Genomic DNA, 23,210 nt, shown 5'->3' on the forward strand with positions numbered 1-23,210 from the left:
ATGCTGCCTGACCTGCTAAGTTCCAAAAGCATTTTGTGTGTGTTGCTCTGGATTTCCAGCGTCTGCAGAATCTCTGGTGTTTAATATTCAACATGAGTTGTGCATCACTTCCCTGCTTTTCAATTCTGTCCCTATAGAATTAAATTATTGCACTTGCTTTCATTTTGTCTTTTTGCTCTTGCACAACCTGTGGCACAAAATGTAGTGATTGGTGTATTTGTACTTTGAGATTGCTTTGCCCTCTACACTCACACCTTCTGCTTAATGTGACCTATTCTTCCCACTGAAGTAGACAACCTCATATTTATCTTAACCTCTCCGCAGTCTACTAGTAGCTTGGCTGCAGTCTACCATCACTGCAGGACTTGTATGTTTTCAGGATAAAAAAGTGGTCAAGAAAAATCATTGCAGACACTACTCACCTAGCAAACGGCCTTTTCCAAAAGCTCCGTTCTGGAAAGTGCTATAGGGCTATTAAAACAAAATCTTTATGCCATGTAAAACGTTTCTTCCCTCAGTTGGTTAAACTGATCAACCATTCTAGTTAGCCCCCACCCCCTTCCGTCAACTCCCCCATCACTGCACTGAAACCACGTTTTATTACCCCATTTACATGCTGGTACTGATGTACATTTTATTCCATTTCCATACTTCAATCTCTAATTCAACCTTTATTTTTATTTAATACTTTATAATTGTGGAATGTTGTTTTATTGGTGCAGGTCGTGCCCACACACCACAGCAAATTCCTAATCCATGTCAATGTATACGGTGAATAAAATTGTTTCTTGATCCTTCATCTGGGCTGTCCGCCCGCTCGACACATGTATTAATATTCGTTCGCAATTGACTGCAGCTCTCCTCAGTACTGACTGCTCCCCCACAAAGTTCTAAATATCTGGATTGTGAATGGGAATGCTCGCAGTATCAATGCCGTGGAACACCACCACCCACCTTCTTTCAGTGTCAACAGATACTCTCTACTCCCAGGTCCTGCTTCCTCAGGGAACAGGGGAAATTTGTCATCAAAGTACATATATATATATATTTTCAAATTTTATTTAGAGATACAGCACAATAACAAATCACAAGTTGTAGAGCTTTACCGCAAAGATACAAACCCCTCGGCCCATCTAGAATAATCACATAATAAGTGACAGAGAAGACTTGATGGGCTGAATAGCCTAATTCTGCGCCTATGTCTGATGGTCTTCCAGATCCATGGAATTTCTACGATCTGAGTGTGACCAGGTTATTTCATTACATCTGGAATTTCTATTTTAAAAATGCTCATCTTAGATTATCGCTCACAGTGAAATGTGCTGTTTGTATTAACAACAAACACACCCAAGGATGTGCTGGGAGCAGCCCCAAGTGTTGTCACACATTCCGGTGCCAACATAGCATGCCAAGCCGTCTGTAGAAAACAATGAGGCAAAAAAAGATTTATTAAATCTGCTGTGGTCCTGCCATTACCTGGGGTATTAACTGGCCATCTCTTCACAGCCCTACTCCATTCCAATCTTATTTTTAATTGATTTCCATAAAATTGTTTACTATTGTGCTGTATATTCTTTGCTCATTTTCTGGTTCCTAACTGTTTTTTGTTTCTCCTGCAAGCCCGTCACTCACTCTCCTTTCACACATGACCTGTTGTCGGTGTTCATATGATGTGTTTCTCGATGGTGGGCAGAGGACTTTCATCTGATTCATCATGGATAGTAAGTAGCAAACAAAGGAAATCTCTGCACTGAACTACCACACACGCCAGACACAGGGACTGAGCAAATCTCGGCAGTGAACTACCCCACACTCCAGGCACAGGGACAGAGCAAATCTCTATACTGAACTACCCCACACTCCAGGCACAGGGACTGAGCAAATCTCGGCAGTGAACTACCCCACACTCCAGGGACAGGGACAGAGCAAATCTCTGCAGTGAACAACCCCACACTCCAGGCACAGGGAGTGAGCAAATCTCTATACTGAACTACCCCACACTCCAGGCACAGGGACTGAACAAATCTCTGCAGTGAACTACCCCACACTCCAGGCACAGGGACAGAGCAAATCTCTGCAGTGAACTACCCCACACTCCAGACACAGGGACAGAGCAAATCTCTGCAGTGAACTACCCCACACTCCAGGCACAGGGACAGAGCAAATCTCTGCAGTGAACTACCCCACACTCCAGGCACAGGGACAGAGCAAATCTCTATACTGAACTACCCCACACTCCAGGCACAGGGACAGAGCAAATCTCTGTAGTGAACTACCCCACACTCCAGACACAGGGACAGAGCAAATCTCTGCACTGAACTACCCCACACTCCAGGCACAGGGACAGAGCAAATCTCTATACTGAACTACCCCACACTCCAGGCACAGGGACAGAGCAAATCTCTGCAGTGAACTACCCCACACTCCAGACACAGGGACAGAGCAAATCTCTATACTGAACTACCCCACACTCCAGGCACAGGGACAGAGCAAATCTCTGCAGTGAACTACCCCACACTCCAGACACAGGGACAGAGCAAATCTCTATACTGAACTACCCCACACTCCAGGCACAGGGAGTGAGCAAATCTCTGCAGTGAACTACCCCACACTCCAGGCACAGGGACAGAGCAAATCTCTGCAGTGAACTACCCCACACTCCAGACACAGGGACAGAGCAAATCTCTGCAGTGAACTACCCCACACTCCAGGCACAGGGACAGAGCAAATCTCTGCAGTGAACTACCCCACACTCCAGGCACAGGGACAGAGCAAATCTCTGCAGTGAACTACCCCACACTCCAGACACAGGGACAGAGCAAATCTCTATACTGAACTACCCCACACTCCAGGCACAGGGACAGAGCAAATCTCTGCAGTGAACTACCCAACACTCCAGGCACAGGGACAGAGCAAATCTCTGCAGTGAACTACCCAACACTCCAGGCACAGGGACAGAGCAAATCTCTGCAGTGAACTACCCCACACTCCAGGCACAGGGACAGAGCAAATCTCTATACTGAACTACCCCACACTCCAGGCACAGGGACAGATCTAATCTCTCTCTGCACTGAACTACCCCACACTCCAGACACAGGGACAGAGCAAATCTCTATACTGAACTACCCCACACTCCAGACACAGGGACAGAGCAAATCTCTGCAGTGAACAACCCCACACTCCAGGCACAGGGACAGAGCAAATCTCTATACTGAACTACCCCACACTCCAGGCACAGGGACAGAGCAAATCTCTGCAGTGAACTACCCCACACTCCAGGCACAGGGACAGAGCAAATCTCTGCAGTGAACTACCCCACACTCCAGGCACAGGGACAGAGCAAATCTCTGCAGTGAACTACCCCACACTCCAGGCACAGAGACTGAGCAAATCTCTGCAGTGAACTACCCCACACTCCAGGCACAGGGACAGCATGAACTACACACAGAGTTAACACAGGATATAGAACAGTACAGCACAGTACAGGACCTTCAGTCCATCATGTTGTATTCTTCATTAGTAAGGGTGTTGAAGCTTACATAGAACAATCATCGTTAGCACAGTACAGGCCCTTCGGCCCACAATGTATTGCTGACCTTATAATTTACACTTAAGATCAATCTAACCCTTCCCTCCAACATAGCCTCCATTTTTCTATCACCCATGTGCCCATCTAAGAGTCACGTAAATGTCTGTAACCAGCCCTGGCAGTGCATACCACACACCCACCACTCTCCATGTAAAAAAAAATCTACCTCTGACACCCCCCGATAGGTATCCTCCAATATCACCTTAAAATTATGCCCCTCATATTAGCCATTTCGCACCCTGGGACTGTCCACTCAATCTCTGCCTTTTACCATCTTGTACACTTCTACCAAGTCACCTCTCATCCTCCTTTACTCCAAAGAGAAAAGCCCTCTCTCATTAAACCTATCCTCACAGACATGCTCTCAGATCTAGGCAGCATCCTAGTAAACCTCCTCTACACCCTCTCTGTCACAGAACAGGGACAGCACAGTTTTTGGAGAGAGTAAAGCTCCCCCTACACCAGTTTCTGCACTGTTCTAAGAGCTGCCCCAGTAGCGTCGACTGGCACCGTGGTGTCAGCGAGGCTTCTGCAGGTAGAGAGAGATGTTGGTACCAAGTGGTCACCTCTAGCACAGCGATCTGTCCTCCTGAGACCAACAATGGAACGGCAGCTCGTTCACGATTCACACAGAAGCCATCGGACTCTCCCGGTGTAGTCAGGTTCAATCCTTTCAGGTTGGTGATGTGAGTGTCCCGATGAGACACTGTACCCTGTATGTGTCTGAATTTCGAGCTGGAACCTGAAAAATGGGACCTGTGTTCAGAATATGACAACACAACACACAAATATCAATGGACTGCAATGCCCACCCAGTCCTGAATCTGCCCTGCAGTCTCACAAAAAGCCAGGAGTCACCACAAGGAGGGTGGTGCAATTGTGGAATGATGGAGGATGCAGGCTTGATTGCAACACTTGAGAGAAGTTTAGACAAGTACATGGACAGGAAGGAAGGCTATGTGGAGGAACAACGCCTTATATTCCATCTGGGTAGCCTCCAACCTGATGGCATGAACATTGACTTCTCTAACTTCCGTTAATGCCCCACCTCCCCTTCGTACCCCATCTGTTATTTATTTATTTATTTATTTATCTATCTCTCTCTCTCCTTTTTCTCCCTCTGTCCCTCTCACTATACCCCTTGGCCATCCTCTGGGTTCCCCCCTCCCCCTTGTCTTTCTCCCTGGGCCTCCTGTCCCATGATCCTCTCGTATCCCTTTTGCCAATCACCTGTCCAGCTCTCGGCTCTATCCCTCCCCCTCCTGTCTTCTCCTATCATTTCGGATCTCCCCCTCCCCCTTTCAAATCCCTTACTAGCTCTTCCTTCAGTTAGTCCTGACGAAGGGTCTCGGCCCAAAACGTCGACTGTACCTCTTCCTCTAGATGCTGCCTGGCCTGCTGCGTTCACCAGCAACTTTGATGTGTGTTTCCTGGTATGGTTGATGGGATTAGGCAGGAAAACAGTTTGGCATGGACTAGATGGGCCAAAGGGACTGTTTCTGTGCTTTAGTGTTCTATGACACTGTACTGCTCTGTCCCAAAGCACAAAGCATCAGGCGCTCAGCTGATTATCCCAATGATAATATCTTCTTGGCCCTTTCTTCAACTCACCCAGTAAGCCTTGCAGAGATTTCTGGCTCAGGGGGGTCACGACCAGGTCACTGGACTTGGTGCTGCTGCTGCTGCTCAGGGAGGTGACTGACGGCGAGGTCAACGAGCCACTGGAACTTGACGAAGACATCTGTCCACTGTGAACCTAGAACACACCCCAGACAGAGGTGAGAACCCACAGAGGAACAGCCAGGAACATACCTCATTACCTCGAGGGAGAACCATATCTCCTTCATTGACAAAAATGCTCGGCAAGAATTTATTTCTTGCAGCAGTTGGTAAAATTCCAACTTTCTCAGAACATACTGGTTCAATTCTATACTGCCATCTCAGAGAGCATCCTCACATCAGCCATTACTGTCTGGTTTGTTCAACATCCTCTCAAAATATACAAGAACTAAAGCAAACTGTCAGTTCAGGCAGTGAGAGAGGAGCTGGCCAAAGTTGATTGGAAGGGGACACTAGCGGGGATGACGGCAGTAAAACAAAGGCTGGAGTTTCTGAGGGCAATCCAGAAGGTACAGGATCCTAAAGGTGAAGTATTCTAAAGGGAGGATGGGGCAAATGTAGCTGACAAGGGAAGTCAAAGACAACATAAAAGCAAAAGAGAGGGCACATAATATAGCAAAAATTAGTGGGAAGTTAGAGGATTGAGAAACTTTTAAAACCAACAGAAGGCAACTAAAAACCCATGAGGAGAGAAAAGATGAAATAAGAATATAGCCAATAATATAAAAGAGGATGCGAAAAGTTTTTCTGACATATAAAGGATAAATGAGAGATGAGAGTGGATAACAGACTGTGAAAAATAACGCTGGAGAGGTAGTAATGGGGGACAAAGAAATGGAGGGCAAAGTTTTATGTCAGTCTTCACTGTGAAGGCACTTGCAGTGTGCTAGAAATTCAAGAGTGTCGGGGCATAAGTGAGTGTAGTTGCTATTACTAAGCAGAAGGTGCTTGGGAAGCTGAAAGGACTAGGTAAATAAGTCATCTGGACCTGATGGTGTACACCCCAGGGTTCTGAAAGAGATAGCTGAAGAGATTGTGGAGGCAGCCAAGGAGGTTAATGAGAATGAGGGGGAATCTCATCAAAACCTATCGTGTATTGGAAGGCCTAGATAGAGTGGATATGGAGATGATTTTTCCTATAGTGGGTGAAAGTTTAGGACCAGAGGGCACAGCCTCAGAATAGAGGGATGTCCATTTTAGAACAGAGATGAGGAAGAACTCCTTTAGCCAGAGGGTGGTGAATCTGTGGAATTTATTGCCACAGATGTCTGTGGATGCCAAGTCATTGGGTATATTTAAAGTGGAGGTTCATAAATTCTTGATTAGTCAGGGCGTCAAAGGTTATGGGGAGAAGGTAGGAGAAATTGGTTGACCAGTATAACAAATCATTCATGATGGAATGGCAGAGCAGACTCGATGGGCCAAATGGCCTAATTCTGCTTATGGTCAGCAGAAATGCACATTTTATTCCATATTCACACTATAATTGTGGAATGTTGTTTTATTGGTGCATGTCATGCCAACACACCACAGCAAATTCCTAATCCATGTCAATGGTGAATTAAATTGACTCTCGATTCTTACTGAGTCTCCTTGCCTGCTGTACCTTGGACCAGCACTAGAATGGTTCCTGTATCTGCCCTCCTTTTTCTTTTAACGTCCTCCAGTCCTACAACTCTCTGAAATTTCTGCACTCCTCCAGTGTTACAACCCTCTGAGATCTCTGCACTCCTCCAGTCCTACAACCCTCTGAGATCTCCGCACCCCTCCAGTCCTACAACCCTCTGAGATTTCTGCACTCCTCCAGTCCTACAACCCTCTGAGATTTCTGCACTCCTCCAGTCCTACAACTCTCTGAGATCTCTGCACTCCTCCAGTGTTACAACCCTCTGAGATCTCCGCACTCCTCCAGTCCTACAACCCTCTGAGATCTCTGTACCCCTCCAATCCTACAACCCTCTGAGATCTCTGTACCCCTCCAGTCCTACAACCCTCTGAGATCTCTGCACTCTTCCAGTCCTAAAACCCTCTGAGATCTCTGTACTCCTCCAGTCCTACAACCCTCTGAGATCTCCGCACCCCTCCAGTCCTACAACCCTCTGAGATTTCTGCATTCCTCCAGTGTTACAACCCTCTGAGATGTCTGTACTCCTCCAGTGTTACAACCCTCTGAGATCTCTGCACTCCTCCAGTCCTACAACCCTCTGAGATCTCTGCACTCCTCCAGTCCTACAACCCTCTGAGATCTCTGTACTCCTCCAGTCCTACAACCCTGAGATCTCTGCACTCCTCCAGTGTTACAACCCTCTGAGATCTCTGTACTCCACCAGTCCTACAACCCTCTGAGATCTCTGTACTCCTCCAGTCCTACAACCCTCTGAGATCTCTGCACCCCTCCAGTCCTACAACCCTCTGAGATCTCTGTACTCCTCCAGTCCTTCAACCCTCTGAGATCTCCGCACCCCTCCAGTCCTACAACCCTCTGAGATCTCTGTACCCCTCCAGTCCTACAACCCTTTGAGATCTCTGCACTCCTCCAGTCCTTCAACCCTCTGAGATCTCCGCACCCCTCCAGTCATACAACCCTCTGAGATCTCTGTACCCCTCCAGTCCTACAACCCTTTGAGATCTCTGCACTCCTCCAGTCCTACAACCCTCTGAGATCTCTGAACTCCTCCAGTCCTACAACCCTCTGAGATCTCTGCACTCCTCCAGTCCTACAACCCTCTGAGATCTCTGTACTCCTCCAGTCCTACAACCCTGAGATCTCTGCACTCCTCCAGTGTTACAACCCTCTGAGATCTCTGTACTCCACCAGTCCTACAACGCTCTGAGATCTCTGTACTCCTCCAGTCCTACAACCCTCTGAGATCTCCGCACCCCTCCAGTCCTACAACCCTCTGAGATCTCTGTACTCCTCCAGTCCTTCAACCCTCTGAGATCTCCGCACCCCTCCAGTCCTACAACCCTCTGAGATCTCTGTACCCCTCCAGTCCTACAACCCTTTGAGATCTCTGCACTCCTCCAGTCCTACAACCCTCTGAGATCTCTGAACTCCTCCAGTCCTACAACCCTCTGAGATCTCTGTACCCCTCCAGTCCTACAACCCTCTGAGATCTCTGCACTCCTCCAGTCCTACAACCCTATAAGATCTCTGCACTCCTCCAGTCCTACAACCCTCTGAGATCTCTGTACCCCTCCAGTCCTACAACCCTCTGAGATCTCTGAACTCCTCCAGTCCTACAACCCTCTGAGATCTCTGCACTCCTCCAGTCCCGGCTTTTTGTCACCACTGGCGTCTGTGCACTCCCTACCGCCCACACACTTCTCCCTAAGCCTCTCTTTCCTTTCAGATGGTCCTTCAAACCACTTCCTCGAGCAAGTCTTTGGTCACCACTTCTGTGATCCACTTATGACATGCCTAAGCGTCAGTTATTTTTAGACCATGAGATATTGGAGCAGAATTAGGCCATTTGGCCCATTGAGCCTGCTCCACTGTTCCATCATGACTGATTTATTATTCCTCTTAATCCCATTTCTTGCCTTCTCCCCGTAACCTTTGATGCCCTGACTAATCAAGAACCTATCAAGCTCCCCTTTAAATAATGAGCTAACCTTCACACCTCCCTGTGGCAATGAATTCCACAGATTCACTACTTCTGGCTAAAATAATTCCTCCTCATCTCTGTTCTAAATTCCTCAATTCAGAGGCTGTGCCCTTCGGTCCTAGACTCCCTCACTACAGGAAACATCGTCTCCACATCCACCTTATCTAGGCCTTTAATAGATTGACATAAAATGCACAGCAGAACCTGGCCATTCAGCCCATCGATTATGTTCTGCCATTGAATCGTAGCTGGTTGCTTTCTCCAACCTTATGCCTAAAACGCTTAACCCCCTTTTCTAACACGAACAGGTTACCAGGGGTGGTGCTTTAGTGGAGCTGAAGAGGCTTTTTGATAGATACATGAATATGAAGGGTATGGAGGGATATGGATGATACACAGGATGAGGATGTTTAGTATAAATTGGCATCAAGATTGTGGTCTGAATGGCCTGTCCGGTGCTGGACTTTTGTACGGCTCTCTCAGTACTAGTGGTCGTAGGTTAAGAGAAAAAAGATGAAATATTTAAGGGGATTCTGAGGGGAAACTTCTTCACTCAGAGTGGGGTGTACATGTGGAACAAGCTGCCAGCAGATGTGCTTGATGCAGGTTCAATTGCAACATTTAAGAGAAATTTGGATGAGTACATGTATGGGAGGGGCATGGAGGGCTATGGTACAGGTACAAGTCGATGGGACTAGGCAGAATAATAGTTTGGCATGGACTAGATGGGCTGAAGGGCCTGTTCCTGTGCTGTGGTGCTCGATGACTCCTAGCGGTCCTCTCAGTAAAGTGACAGTGCCAGTGACATCCAGAACCCATGAATGAAGACAATTAGAACTGAGAACAACAGGAGTTCTGCAGATGCTGGAAATTCAAGCAACACACATAAAAGTTGCTGGTGAACGCAGCAGGCCAGGCAGCATCTCTAGGAAGAGGTGCAGTCGACGATTCAGGCCAAGACCCTTTGTCAGGACAAAGTGTCCTTGAGTCCTGACGAAGGGTCTCGGCCTGAAACGTCGACTGCACCTCTTCCTAGAGATGCTGCCTGGCCTGCTGTGTTCACCAGCAACTTTGATGTGTGTTCATTAGAACTGAGATATTGTTTAACCGTGAGGGAGCGGCTGTAGGCATGGTCTCTGCTGATCAACATAGCTGCTGCAACGAGCTGTTACTGAACTCTGTACAACTCCCTGGCCTTCAGGAACACAACTTGTTTCTTAAGGCTGATTTATACTTGTGCGTCAACTCAACGCTGTAACCTACCCAAGTGGCCTACGTGCATTGCGAGCATTTATACTTGTGAGTTGGTGTGTCTGCGTCGTTCTGCAATTCGCGCATGTTGTGCATGCGCACACACCTGCCCGTGCAAGGCTTCATGGTCATGGTAGTCTTTCTCGGGGTAAACAAGTTTAAAGCCAGCGTCTTTTTCATAAAAGCAAAATGTGTCCTCCATAATTTTGGAGGTCTGTAAAGCTTTATGGAAAGCATTGCAGCCAGAGTTCCTTCCCTGCCCTTCAGTCGCCCAATGGCAAGCTATTGCAGCGTAAGAGGAAATGCGATGTTACCAAGCGGACCAATCAGAGTTGTTGCAGTCTGCGTTGCCGCGACGCGTAGTTACATTTTGGGAGAGGTGCGCGTCAGACTACAGTGTAGGGTTCCGTGTAGGCGCTGCGTAGGGTTCGCGGTGATGCTGTACCTATGGCGTCAAGTTGACACACAAGTATAAATCAGCCTTTAGTCTCAGCTACAGTCCTTGTTTGGAGCCTCGTGTACCTGCATCAGTAATCCCCCTTGTCCATCCAGACTTTTTCCCCTCATCCGCCCTCCTCCGAATCAGAATCAGAATCAGAATCAGAATCGGGTCTATTATCATAGACTCCTAGAACACCACAGTATAGAAACAGGCCTCTCAGCCTATCTAATTCACTGAAATGTGATGTTTTGCAATACATAAAAAATAAACTGTAGGTTACAATAAGAAATTTTTAAAAATACACAAGTAGTGCCAAAAGAGAACAGAATAGTGAGGTAGTTTCATGGACCGTTCAGAAATCTGACAGTGGAACGGAAGAAGCTGTTCCTGATTCTGATCCTAACTGCATCCTTTCAGAAGAGAGATTGAGAGATTTCGGGGTATTCAGGGAATCGAGGATTTCGGGAATGGTGGAGGGATAGTGCGTTGGAGATAGAGGAATGGCTGTGGAGAAGGCCTGGGGGTTCAGACTTGCTGACTGGAACGCTGCTTACAGTGTTTCCTGCTTCCCAGGACCCTTCCTCCGCTTCCTTCTTTCCCTTGGGAGTGTGTTCCCCGGCTGATGTGTCCGGCTGTGGAGAAGGCACAGCACTAGAGACGAAACGTTCCTTGCTCCGTCTGCGTGGCTCCAAGCTAACCCTCGGCACCTTTGGCAGCAAACATAAAGAAAAGATTAGCTTTATCTGTCCCATGTACATTGACACATACAGTGAAATGCGTGGTTTGTGTCTGCTTTGAGGATGTGCTGAGGGCAGTCCACACGTGTCACCACACCTCTGGCACCAACACAGCAGGCCCACAACTCACTAACCCTAACCGTACGTCTTTGTATCGTGTGAGGAAACCCAGTCAGTGTTCACTGTAATCGCATTAAGCTATGCTACAGTATTGACTACAGGAGTCACCAAATCAGCAGCCCCAGGTACACAGACTGTAGGCTCAGGCAGGGCCCGGATACAACCAGAGGTCGGGGGCAGCAGGATCGTGTCCTGAAGTGACAGCGTGGCCCTGAGTGATGACTGCTTTCACAGACTACAGTGACCACAGTGAGTGACCCAGTGACTGATCACAGTGAGTGACCCAGTGAGTGATCACAGTGAGTGATCACAGTGAGTGACCATAGTGAGTGACCATAGTGAGTGACCCAGTGACTGATCACAGTGAGTGACCCAGTGAGTGACCACAGTAAATGATCACAGTGACTGATCACAGTGAGTGACCATAGTGAGTGACCATAGTGAGTGACCCAGTGACTGATCACAGTGAGTGACCCAGTGAGTGATCACAGTGAGTGACCCACAGTGAGTGATCACAGTGAGTGACCCACAGTGAGTGATCACAGTGAGTGACCCACAGTGAGTGACACAGTGAGTGACCACAGTGACTGATCACAGTGAGTGACACAGTGAGTGACCACAGTGAGTGATCACAGTGAGTGACCATAGTGAGTGACCACAGTGAGTGACCCAGTGACTGATCACAGTGAGTGATCACAGTGAGTGACCCAGGGAGTGATCACAATGAGTGACCCAGTGACTGATCACAGTGAGTGACCCAGTGAGTGACCACAGTAAATGATCACAGTGACTGATCACAGTGAGTGACCCACAGTGAGTGACCCAGTGAGTGATCACAGTGAGTGACCACAGTGAGTGACCCAGGGAGTGATCACAATGAGTGACCCAGTGACTGATCACAGTGAGTGACCCAGTGAGTGACCACAGTAAATGATCACAGTGACTGATCACAGTGAGTGACCACAGTGAGTGACCCAGGGAGTGATCACAATGAGTGACCCAGTGAGTGACCACAGTAAATGATCACAGTGACTGATCACAGTGAGTGACCCACAGTGAGTGACACAGTGAGTGATCACAGTGAGTGACCCACAGTGAGTGACCACAGTGAGTGACCCAGGGAGTGATCACAATGAGTGACCCAGTGAGTGACCACAGTAAATGATCACAGTGACTGATCACAGTGAGTGACCCACAGTGAGTGACACAGTGAGTGATCACAGTGAGTGACCCACAGTGAGTGACCCAGTGAGTGATCACAGTGAGTGACCACAGTGAGTGACCACAGTGAATGATCACAGTGAGTGATCACAGTGAGTGACCCACAGTGAATGATCACAGTGAGTGACCCACAGTGAATGATCACAGTGAGTGACCCAGTGAGTGACCACAGTGAGTGATTACCGTGAGTAACCTGGTGAGTGACCACAGTGAGTGACCACAGTGAGTGACCACAGTGAGTGACCACAGTGAGTGACCACAGTGACCCAGTGAGTGACCACAGTGAGTGATCACAGTGAGTGACCCAGTGAGTGACCACAGTGAGTGACCACAGTGAGTGACCACAGTGACCCAGTGAGTGACCACAGTGAGTGACCCACAGTGAGTGACCACAGTGACCACAGTGAGTGACACAGTGAATGATCACAGTGAGTGACCCACAGTGAATGATCACAGTGAGTGACCCAGTGAGTGACCACAGTGAGTGATTACCGTGAGTAACCTGGTGAGTGATCACAGTGAGTGACCACAGTGAGTGACCACAGTGAGTGACCACAGTGACCCAGTGAGTGACCACAGTGAGTGACCCACAGTGAGTGACCACAGTGAATGATCACAGTGAGTGATCACAGTGAGTGACCACAGTGAATGATCACAGTGAGTGACCCAGTGAGTGACCACAGTGAGTGACCACAGTGAGTGACCACAGTGACCCAGTGAGTGACCACAGTGAGTGACCCACAGTGAGTGACCACAGTGAATGATCACAGTGAGTGACCCACAGTGAGTGACCCAGTGAGTGACCACAATGAGTGATCACAGTGAGTGACCCACAGTGAGTGACCACAGTGAGTGACCACAGTGAATGATCACAGTGAGTGACCCACAGTGAGTGACCCAGTGAATGATCACAGTGAGTGATCACAGTGAGTGACCCAGTGAGTGACCCACAGTGAATGATCACAGTGAGTGACCCACAGTGAGTGATTACCGTGAGTAACCTGGTGAGTGATCACAGTGAGTGACCACAGTGAGTGACCACAGTGAGTGACCACAGTGAATGATCACAGTGAGTGACCCACAGTGAATGATCACAGTGAGTGACCACAGTGAATGATCACAGTGAGTGACCCAGTGAGTGACCCAGTGAATGATCACAGTGAATGATCACAGTGAGTGACCCAGTGAGTGACCCAGTGAATGATCACAGTGAGTGACCCAGTGAATGATCACAGTGAGTGATCACAGTGAGTGACCACAGTGAGTGACCCACAGTGAGTGACCACAGTGAATGATCACAGTGAGTGACCCAGTGAGTGACCCACAGTGAGTGACCACAGTGAATGATCACAGTGAGTGACCCAGTGAGTGACCCACAGTGAGTGACCACAGTGAATGATCACAGTGAGTGATCACAGTGAGTGACCCACAGTGAGTGACCACAGTGAGTGACCACAGTGAATGATCACAGTGAGTGACCCACAGTGAATGATCACAGTGAATGATCACAGTGAATGATCACAGTGAGTGACCCACAGTGAATGATCACAGTGAATGATCACAGTGAATGATCACAGTGAGTGACCCACAGTGAATGATCACAGTGAGTGACCACAGTGAATGATCACAGTGAGTGACCCACAGTGAGTGACCACAGTGAATGATCACAGTGAGTGACCCAGTGAGTGATTACCGTGAGTAACCTGGTGAGTGATCACAGTGAGTGACCACAGTGAATGATCACAGTGAGTGACCACAGTGAATGATCACAGTGAGTGACCCACAGTGAGTGACCCACAGTGAGTGACCACAGTGAATGATCACAGTGAGTGACCCACAGTGAGTGACCCACAGTGAGTGACCCACAGTGAGTGACACTATGTAAGTGACCCACAGTGAGTGACCTAGTGAGTGACCACAGTGACTGATCACAGTGAGTGACCACAGTAAATGATCACAGTGAGTGACCCACAGTGAGTGACCACAGTGAGTGACCCACAGTGAGTGACCTAGTGAGTGACCACAGTGACTGATCACAGTGAGTGACACTGTGTAAGTGACCACAGTGAGTGACCACAGTGACTGATCACAGTGAGTGACACTGTGTAAGTGACCCAGAATGGGAGTGATGCTGAGTGAGAGTCTATGAAGGGGAGTGAAGTTCACCTGACGTGACCATGTGTCCACACATCACTGACCTGGTCATCAGATCCTTTGAACCAACCCAGCGCGGACACAGACGGCACTTTACCAGGAGTATCCGGGAATAAATCGGCATGGAATTCCTGGAGAGACTGGTACAAGAGGGAAAAATCTCAGTTACACCAGATGAGGGTTTCATCGGTCACAGTTAAGCCACTGCCCATGCTGGCTGTGCACTGATATGACAGGTATGGAGGGTTCACTCCTCAGCACTGAGCACAGTGTAGGACTGCTCAATGTGCTGACTGCCGGTGTTTACTAACGAGGAATGTGTGCAGTCTGTGTGAGTGGGTGCCTTTCAGATTGTGGGAGTGATTACTGATGGGCGGAGTGCCGATTTTGGGATACACTGCTGGAGAATGGCTGTTTGTGGAGGAGGTTCGGGTCATACAGATTTCACAGAGGCTTTGCAGAATTGGAAAGTGATTGGTTATTTCTGTGGGTAATAGAACAGTGTAATCCCAGTGTAACCCCTGTGTACCCCAGTGCAGCCCAGAGTCAACGTGAGGAATAACAAAAGAATTCTATTTCTATTTCTGTCTATTAATTTGCACTAGAGTCATAATAAATGCTGGAAATCCAGAACAACACACACAAAATGTTGAAGGAACTCAGCAGGTCAAACAGCATCTGTGGAGATGAATGAAGAGTCAACGTTTCAGGCCTGGACCCTTCATCAAGACTGAGAAGGAAGGGGGAAGACACCAGAATTAAAAAGTGTGGGGAGGGGAAAGAGGCTAGCTGGTAGGTGACAGGTGAAACCAGGTGGGTGGGAAAGGGCAAGGGCTGGAGAGGAAAGAGTCTGATAGCAGAGGAGAGTGGACCACAGGAGAAAGGGAAGAGGGGAAAAGTGGTAAAAAGTCAGAGTGGGGAATAGAGGAAGAGCAGAGTCATTATATTTGCACATGTAAATTATATATAATTGATGTTAATTTAAGTTGATTGTAATTGATGTTTGTCCAGTTTGTAATGTACTGTGATGCTGCCATAGAAAGTGAACTTCCACGGCAGTTATGTACCCCTGGGTATGTGCGCTTAATGAGCCAAAACTTGAAGAAACATGTGATCTCTGGGAGTTTAGTCATCAGAAAGGAATTGGCTAAATAAAAACATTTCAGGGGAACTGGATGAAACAGGATGATCCAAGGAAACAAGGGAACGTCACCAGCTCGGCTACCATAGCCACGCAGAAGGCAGGTCACTTGGGATTTGTAAAGATTTGGGGCCCGGGCGTGTGGACATGTGCAGGGGAAGCACCGCGCTGACGCTAGGCACTGCCAGTTACCTTGCGCGGCACCTTGTAACTGATTGGCACAATGGAATTCTCCGTCAGCTGCAGCAGGCGAACCACTTCACATGACATCACGTCCAGCGCTAGTTTTGGCACCGTCGCAGCGCCTTTTGACTTCACCTCAGTCAGGCACTGGCTCACTGCAGAGAGGTCACAAAGATTCCCTGAGGTCTGACCCAGAGGGGGAGGCCTTGGCCACAATCCTGTGCACCACATTCAACATATAACAGCTACCCTCTGATCAAACCACAAAACCATAAGACACTGGAGAAGAATTAGGCCATTCAGCCCATCGAGCCTGGTCTGTCATTCTATCATGGATTTATTATCCCTCTCAACCCATTCTCCTGTCTTCTTCCTATGACCTTTGACACCATTACTAATCAAAAGCATACTTAAATATAGCCAATGGCTTGGCCTCCAGAGCAGTCAATGGCAATGAATGCTATGGACTCACTACGCTCCAGCTAAAGAAAGCCCTCCTTATCTCTGTTCATAATGATAGTCAGAATTAGAATCAGCTTTCTGACATGGCCATCACCAGAAGCAGATAAATGGATGCCCCTCTATCCTGAGGTTGTGCTCTCTGGTCCTAGATTCCTCCACGTCCACTCTGTCGAGGCCTTTCAATTCCCAGAAGAAGCAGTATTGATCCCAGCCACTGACCTTAGACCAAAGTATTAGAGTATATTTTTTCTCTTCATTGTCTTATGTAATTTATGTATGTTTTACGTATAATCTATGGTCCATGTGTTGAGTGACTCTACGTGCCTGAGATGCTGCTGTAGCCCTGGGCTGGCACTGGGACAATCCACAGAAACTCCACCAAAGTTCAAAGTAAATTTATCATCAGAAAACATACGTCACCATATACAATCCTGAGATTCATTTTCTTGAGGGCATTCACAGTGGAACAAAGAAATACAATGGAATCGATGAAATAATATATAAAGAAAGACTGACAAGCAACCAATGTGCAAGAGAAGACAAACGGTGCAAATAAATAAATGGATAGATACAGTAGATAGATAGACAGGCTGACAAATAAATAAATAAACAAATAATACAGAGAACATGAGTTGGAAAGTGAGTCCACAGGTTGTGGAATCAGTTCAGTGTTGAGTTGTGCTGAGTGAAGATACCCATGCCAGTTCAGGAGCCTGACAGATGAGGTGTAATAACTGTTCATGAACCTGCTGGTGTAGAACCCCTACCAAACACCAAACACAAACCTCTTCCTCAGCTCCATCCCACATCCAGAACCCTCTCCACCTGCATGCTCAATGAATCTGCACAACCCTCCGAAGCAGAGAATTCCAAATGTTTGTCAGCCTGTGAGTGAAAACTTTCCTCCTCAGTCCCTACACAGACTGCTCCTGATTCTGAAACTGGGGAAATCTGGCGGCAGACCAGGGAAGCACTCTCCACGTGTCCACCTTCACTGCTGTTTAGTTCTGGTCACCTCATTATAGGAAAGATGTGGACACCTCAGAAGGGAGCAGAGGAGGTTTAACAGGATGCTGCCTGGATTAGAGAGTCCTGACTAAGAGTCTCTGCCTGAAACACTGACTGTTTATTTCTCTCCATAGACGCTGCCTGACCTGCTGCGTTCCTCCAGCAGTCTGTGTATGACTCTGGATTGGACAGCATATCTTATGAAAGGCAGGGCTTTTGTCTTTGGAGTGAAGGAGACTTGATGGAGGTGTACAAGACAATAAGAGGCGAATATCAAGTGGACAACCTGTGCCTTTTTCACAGGGTGGAAATGGCTAATACAAGGCAGCATCATCTTAAGATGATTAGAGGAAAGTATGGGGAGATATCAGAGGTAGGTGTTTTTCACACAGAGAGTGGTGGGTAGATGGAACGTGCTGCTAGGGGTGGTGGTAAAGGCAATACATTAGGGACACTTTACAGACTCTTGAATTGGTATATGGATGACTTCAGAATTAAAAATACATGTGGACTAAGATGTTAACTGTTCTGTGCTATCACCAGTGGGATCATCAGTTGATCTGCCATCTTCAGGTGGGTTAAATAGAAGAGAAGGGTTAGATTGATCTTAGAGCAGGTTAAAATGTCGGCACATCGTGGGCCAAAGGGCTTGGACAGTGCTGTAATGTTCTATTTGCTATGATACCTCCATTAGATTATTATCTGATACCTCCATTATTCTCTGATAGCAGACCCCTACTTCTCTTGTTTACCCACATAACCAAGTCCCTTTTCCCTGCAAGATCTCGACAGCATCCCCTCTGAAGCCTTCACACCTTCCCCAAAGTGTGGCCTCTTGATCTTGACACAGTTCTCCAGTTCTGGGCAAACCTGTTACATAGATGTTTTTCATGATCTCCTAACTCTGGTCCTATCTGCCCAAGAATGTTCTATGTTCCTAACCATTCCGTGTACCCACAGGATCGTTGTTGCAGTGACTTGTTACCTGGGTTCCTGCACACACCTAAATACACTGCGTTCTACTTTGTGGACCAGAGTGGATATTTGACATGTTGTCACATTGTTCTCCATGTCTGACAGTTGTTGTTCACGTACTCAGCCTGCTTCTAGCCCACTGTATCCTCTACACCTGCCCACTGTATCCTCTACATCTGCCCACTGTATCCTCAACACCTGCCCACTGTATCCTCTACACCTGCCCACTGTATCCTCTACACCTGCTCTCTGTATCCTCTACACCTGCCCACTGTATCCTCTACACCTGCCCACTGTATCCTCTACACCTGCTCACGGTATCCTCTACACCTGCCCACTGTATCCTCTACACCTGCTCTCTGTATCCTCTACACCTGCCCACTGTATCCTCTACACCTGCTCACTGTATCCTCTACACCTGCCCACTGTATCCTCTACACCTGCTCTCTGTATCCTCTACACCTGCCCACTGTATCCTCTACACCTGCCCACTGTATCCTCTACACCTGCTCACTGTATCCTCTACACCTGCCCACTGTATCCTCTACACCTGCCCACTGCATCCTTTACATCTGCCCATTGTATCCTCTACATCTGCCCACTGTACCTCTACACCTGCCCACTGTATCCTCTACACCTGCCCACTGTATCCTCTACACCTGCTCACTGTATCCTCTACACCTGCCCACTGTATCCTCTACACCTGCCCACTGCATCCTTTACATCTGCCCATTGTATCCTCTACATCTGCCCACTGTACCTCTACACCTGCCCACTGTATCCTCTACACCTGCCCACTGTATCCTCTACACCTGCTCACTGTATCCTCTACACCTGCCCACTGTATCCTTTACACCTGCCTATTGTATCCTCTACATCTGCCCACTGTATCCTCTATACCTGCCCACTGTATCCTCTACACCTGCCCACTGTATCCTCTACACCTGCCCACTGTATCCTCTACACCTGTCCACTGTGTCCTCTACATCTGCCCACTGTATCCTCTACATCTGCCCACTGTATCGTCTACACCTGCTCACTGTATCCTTTACACCTGCCCACTGCATCCTTTACATCTGCCCATTGTATCCTCTACATCTGCCCACTGTATCCTCTACACCTGCCCACTGTATCCTCTACATCTGCTCACTGTATCCTTTACATCTGCCCATTGTATTCTCTACATCTGCCCACTGTATCCTCTACACCTGCTCACTGTATCCTCTACACCTGCCCACTGTATCCTCTACACCTGCTCTCTGTATTCTCTACACCTGCTCTCTGTATCCTCTACACCTGCCCACTGTATCCTCTACACCTGCTCTCTGTATCCTCTACACCTGCTCTCTGTATCCTCTACACCTGCCCACTGTATCCTCTACACCTGCTCACTGTATCCTCTACACCTGCCCACTGTATCCTCTACACCTGCCCACTGTATCCTCTACACCTGCCCACTGTATCCTCTACATCTGTCCACTGTATCCTCTACATCTGCCCACTGTATCCTCTACATCTGCCCACTGTATCGTCTACACCTGCTCACTGTATCCTTTACAGCTGCCCACTGTATTCTCTACATCTGCCCACTGTATCCTCTACACCTGCCCACTGTATCCTCTACACCTGCCCACTGTATCCTCTACACCGGCTCACTGTATCCTCTACACCTGCCCACTGTATCCTCTACACCTGCCCACTGTATCCTCTACATCTGCTCACTGTATCCTTTACAGCTGCCCATTGTATCCTCTACACCTGCCCACTGTATCCTCTACACCTGCCCACTGTATCCTCTACACCTGCCCACTGTATCCTCTACACCGGCTCACTGTATCCTCTACACCTGCCCACTGTATCCTCTACACCTGCCCACTGTATCCTCTACACCTGCCCACTGTATCCTCTACACCTGCTCACTGTATCCTCTACACCTGCTCTCTGTATCCTCTACACCTGCCCACTGTATCCTCTACACCTGCTCACTGTATCCTCTACACCTGCCCACTGTATCCTCTACACCTGCTCACTGTATCCTCTACACCTGCCCACTGTATCCTCTACACCTGCTCACTGTATCCTCTACACCTGCCCACTGTATCCTCTACATCTGCCCACTGTATTCTCTATATCTGCCTCCTCATGTAGCAACACAGGACACTTGGTCTGTTTGGACGAATGGTTCCTTTAAAAGGTGAACCGCTGGGGCCCAAGAACTGATCCCCGGTCAAAGCCTGGCAAGCTGAGAGACACCCGTGAATTCCTGCTCTCCGCTGGAGATCGTGGCCTTACCCTGTGTCAATGTGCTGTTGGCAGGAGACACTTCGAAACATCGCAGAATATTATCACCCTGCAGGGAAGGACAGAGATTGTGGCGTTCAGTTCAGGTTTACACAAGTTCATGCACGCACGCACACACGTACACACACACACACACACACACACACACACGCACGCACACACACACACACACACGCACGCACACACACACACACGCATACACACACGGCACAGGGAAGTACAACAGGACCTCCGACACATCCTTTCCCTGCCCTGCAGTAATTCCCAGAAGCTGTAGACTCTTCTGGCTGGAGAGGTGTTGGACTCCTTCCTGTTCACCAGCAGCTGACGGTGCTGGAGATCGGGAACTGAGCTCGGCCTAGGAGATGCTGAGTGGAAGAAAACCCAGACACATCCTAAGGACAAGGGACACCCTGAGATTAATTAGTCCTGAGCCCCCGGAACTCCCAGTTCAGCCTGTCCACCACGCACAGCTCTGCTGGAGGGGCAGTGATCTTAGAACTGAGATATCCCCGCAGCCACCAAAGGGACCTGTCAACACTGTCGGGAAGGTGCTGCCACAGCTTTTACGACCAGGTTGGGAAAGACCTGGGAAAGGTGATTCAGAGATCAGCAATGACCTGTGATCTAACTGCGGGGTAGCACGGACCAGAGGCTGCCTGCCACGGTGAGCAGGTAATTATTTCGTGTTGAATTAGGGATTAAATATGGTGCTGAGGACTTTCCCTCAGCCAGTATAATACTATCACAGTGCCAGCAATAGGTTTCAATCAGTGGTGCTGCTTGTAAGGAGTTTGTATGTTCTCCCTGTGAATCTGGGTGCTCCAGTTCCTCCCACGGTCCGAAGACGTATGGGTTAGGGTTAGCCAGTTGTTGGCTTGCTATATTGGTGCTGGGAGTGTGGTGACCCAGCACATCCTCGGACTATGTTGGTTGATGACACAAAACAAAGCATTTCACTGTATGTTTTGATATACCTGTGACAAATAAGGCTAAACTTTAAAGATCTTTACTTTTTCAAACAGTGTGGTAGCAGCTTGGGGCTGACCTAATGAATCATTTAAAAAAAAACTGGATAGGTATATGGACAGGAAAGGAACGGAGGGTTATGGGCTGAGTGCAGGTCGGTGGGACTAGGTGAGAGTAAGAGTTCAGCACGGACTAGAAGGGCAGAGATGGCCTGTTTCCGTGCTGTAATTGTTATATGGTTATATGGTCATTTAGGAGGCCAGCTCCAATGCAGGCATTAGCCTCCCCAGCATCGAGGACATGTTCTCGAGGTGATACCTCAAAAAGGCAGCATCCATCATAGTAGACCGTTACCACCATCCTTCCCTCCCTCTGTACCGCACTGGGGTGGACTGAGGCTCTGGTCTGGGGCTTGAACCCACGCCCTCCTGTCTCTCAGGGTGAGTCTTCCCACAGGGGAACTGCCGGTAGTTTGTTCCTCTGCCTTTGGCAGTTCCAGCTCTCCTGATAGGGCAAGCTCAGATTGATTTATTTATCACGTATGCATCAAAACAGAGGGCGGCAGGCTGGGGATACGTCTCTACCAAAGGAGGTGTGAGGTGCTCCTTCTCTCCGCTAGTGGGCAAGGTGTAGCACCCGCTTAGCCCTCCAATAAAAGTCACGTTAAGCGTGGATGGTCGTATGAGCAGCTGGTGCACATCACAAGTCCTGGTTATGTGACCGCTGATGCCAGGCAGACAGTCTCTGAAGAGTATTGATAAAGGCTGAAATCAATCGTCTTATAAAGACACTGCCCTGAAGAAGGCAATGGCAAACCACTCTGTAGAAGCATCTGCAAAGAACAATCATGGTGATGGAGAGACCACAATCACCAATGTCGTACAACACAAATGAACAAAATCAAAACAGGCAGTGAAATGCATCATATGAGTTTAAAACCAGGACAGTCCGAGGACATGATGGGGCAGCCCAAAAGTGTCGACACACATTCTGGCCCTGCGTAGCCTTGCCGGGCCTGTGGTGATCACACCTCCTGGACCATGGGGAAAGTGAGGATCAGATCACCACCGCTCACCTTTCCAGCCAGGATCAGCAGCCCGGAGTCAGCATCGTACAACGGGATGAGTGAGCTGGAGGAGAGAGACAGAGCACATCAGAATCTGCTGTTGATTCAGGTTTATTATCACTGATAAATGTCATGAAATTTGTTGTTTTGTGACAGCAGTACAGTGCAATACATAAAAACTACCATAAGTTACAATTATAAAATAAATAAATAAATATATATATATAAATAAAATAAAATAGTGCAAAAAGAGAGCAAAATAATGAGGTTTCAGGCCAAGAGTTTTCATCAGAACTGGAAAAGAAGGGGAAAGCGTTCACTGTTAATTCCGCTCCATAGATCCTGCCTGACCTACTGAGTTCC

At 48.2% G+C, this 23,210-nt stretch overlaps 1 protein-coding gene across 1 annotated transcript in view; it reads right to left on the minus strand.

The window, feature by feature from the left end:
* Window positions 1-23,210, minus strand: part of coro7 (coronin 7) — a 181,350-nt gene that overhangs the window by 38,066 nt on the left and 120,074 nt on the right. Inside the window, exons 10-16 of the mRNA XM_063059455.1 lie at window positions 22,857-22,911; window positions 20,804-20,861; window positions 16,076-16,221; window positions 14,787-14,882; window positions 11,065-11,217; window positions 5,201-5,345; window positions 4,156-4,331 (exon numbers count right to left, since the gene is read on the minus strand). Coding sequence (XP_062915525.1) covers window positions 4,156-4,331; window positions 5,201-5,345; window positions 11,065-11,217; window positions 14,787-14,882; window positions 16,076-16,221; window positions 20,804-20,861; window positions 22,857-22,911 — 829 coding nt within the window. The remainder of the gene's footprint in view (window positions 1-4,155; window positions 4,332-5,200; window positions 5,346-11,064; window positions 11,218-14,786; window positions 14,883-16,075; window positions 16,222-20,803; window positions 20,862-22,856; window positions 22,912-23,210) is intronic.

This window comes from Mobula hypostoma, chromosome 9, assembly GCF_963921235.1.
Source record: "Mobula hypostoma chromosome 9, sMobHyp1.1, whole genome shotgun sequence".
Lineage (NCBI taxonomy): Eukaryota > Metazoa > Chordata > Chondrichthyes > Myliobatiformes > Myliobatidae > Mobula > Mobula hypostoma.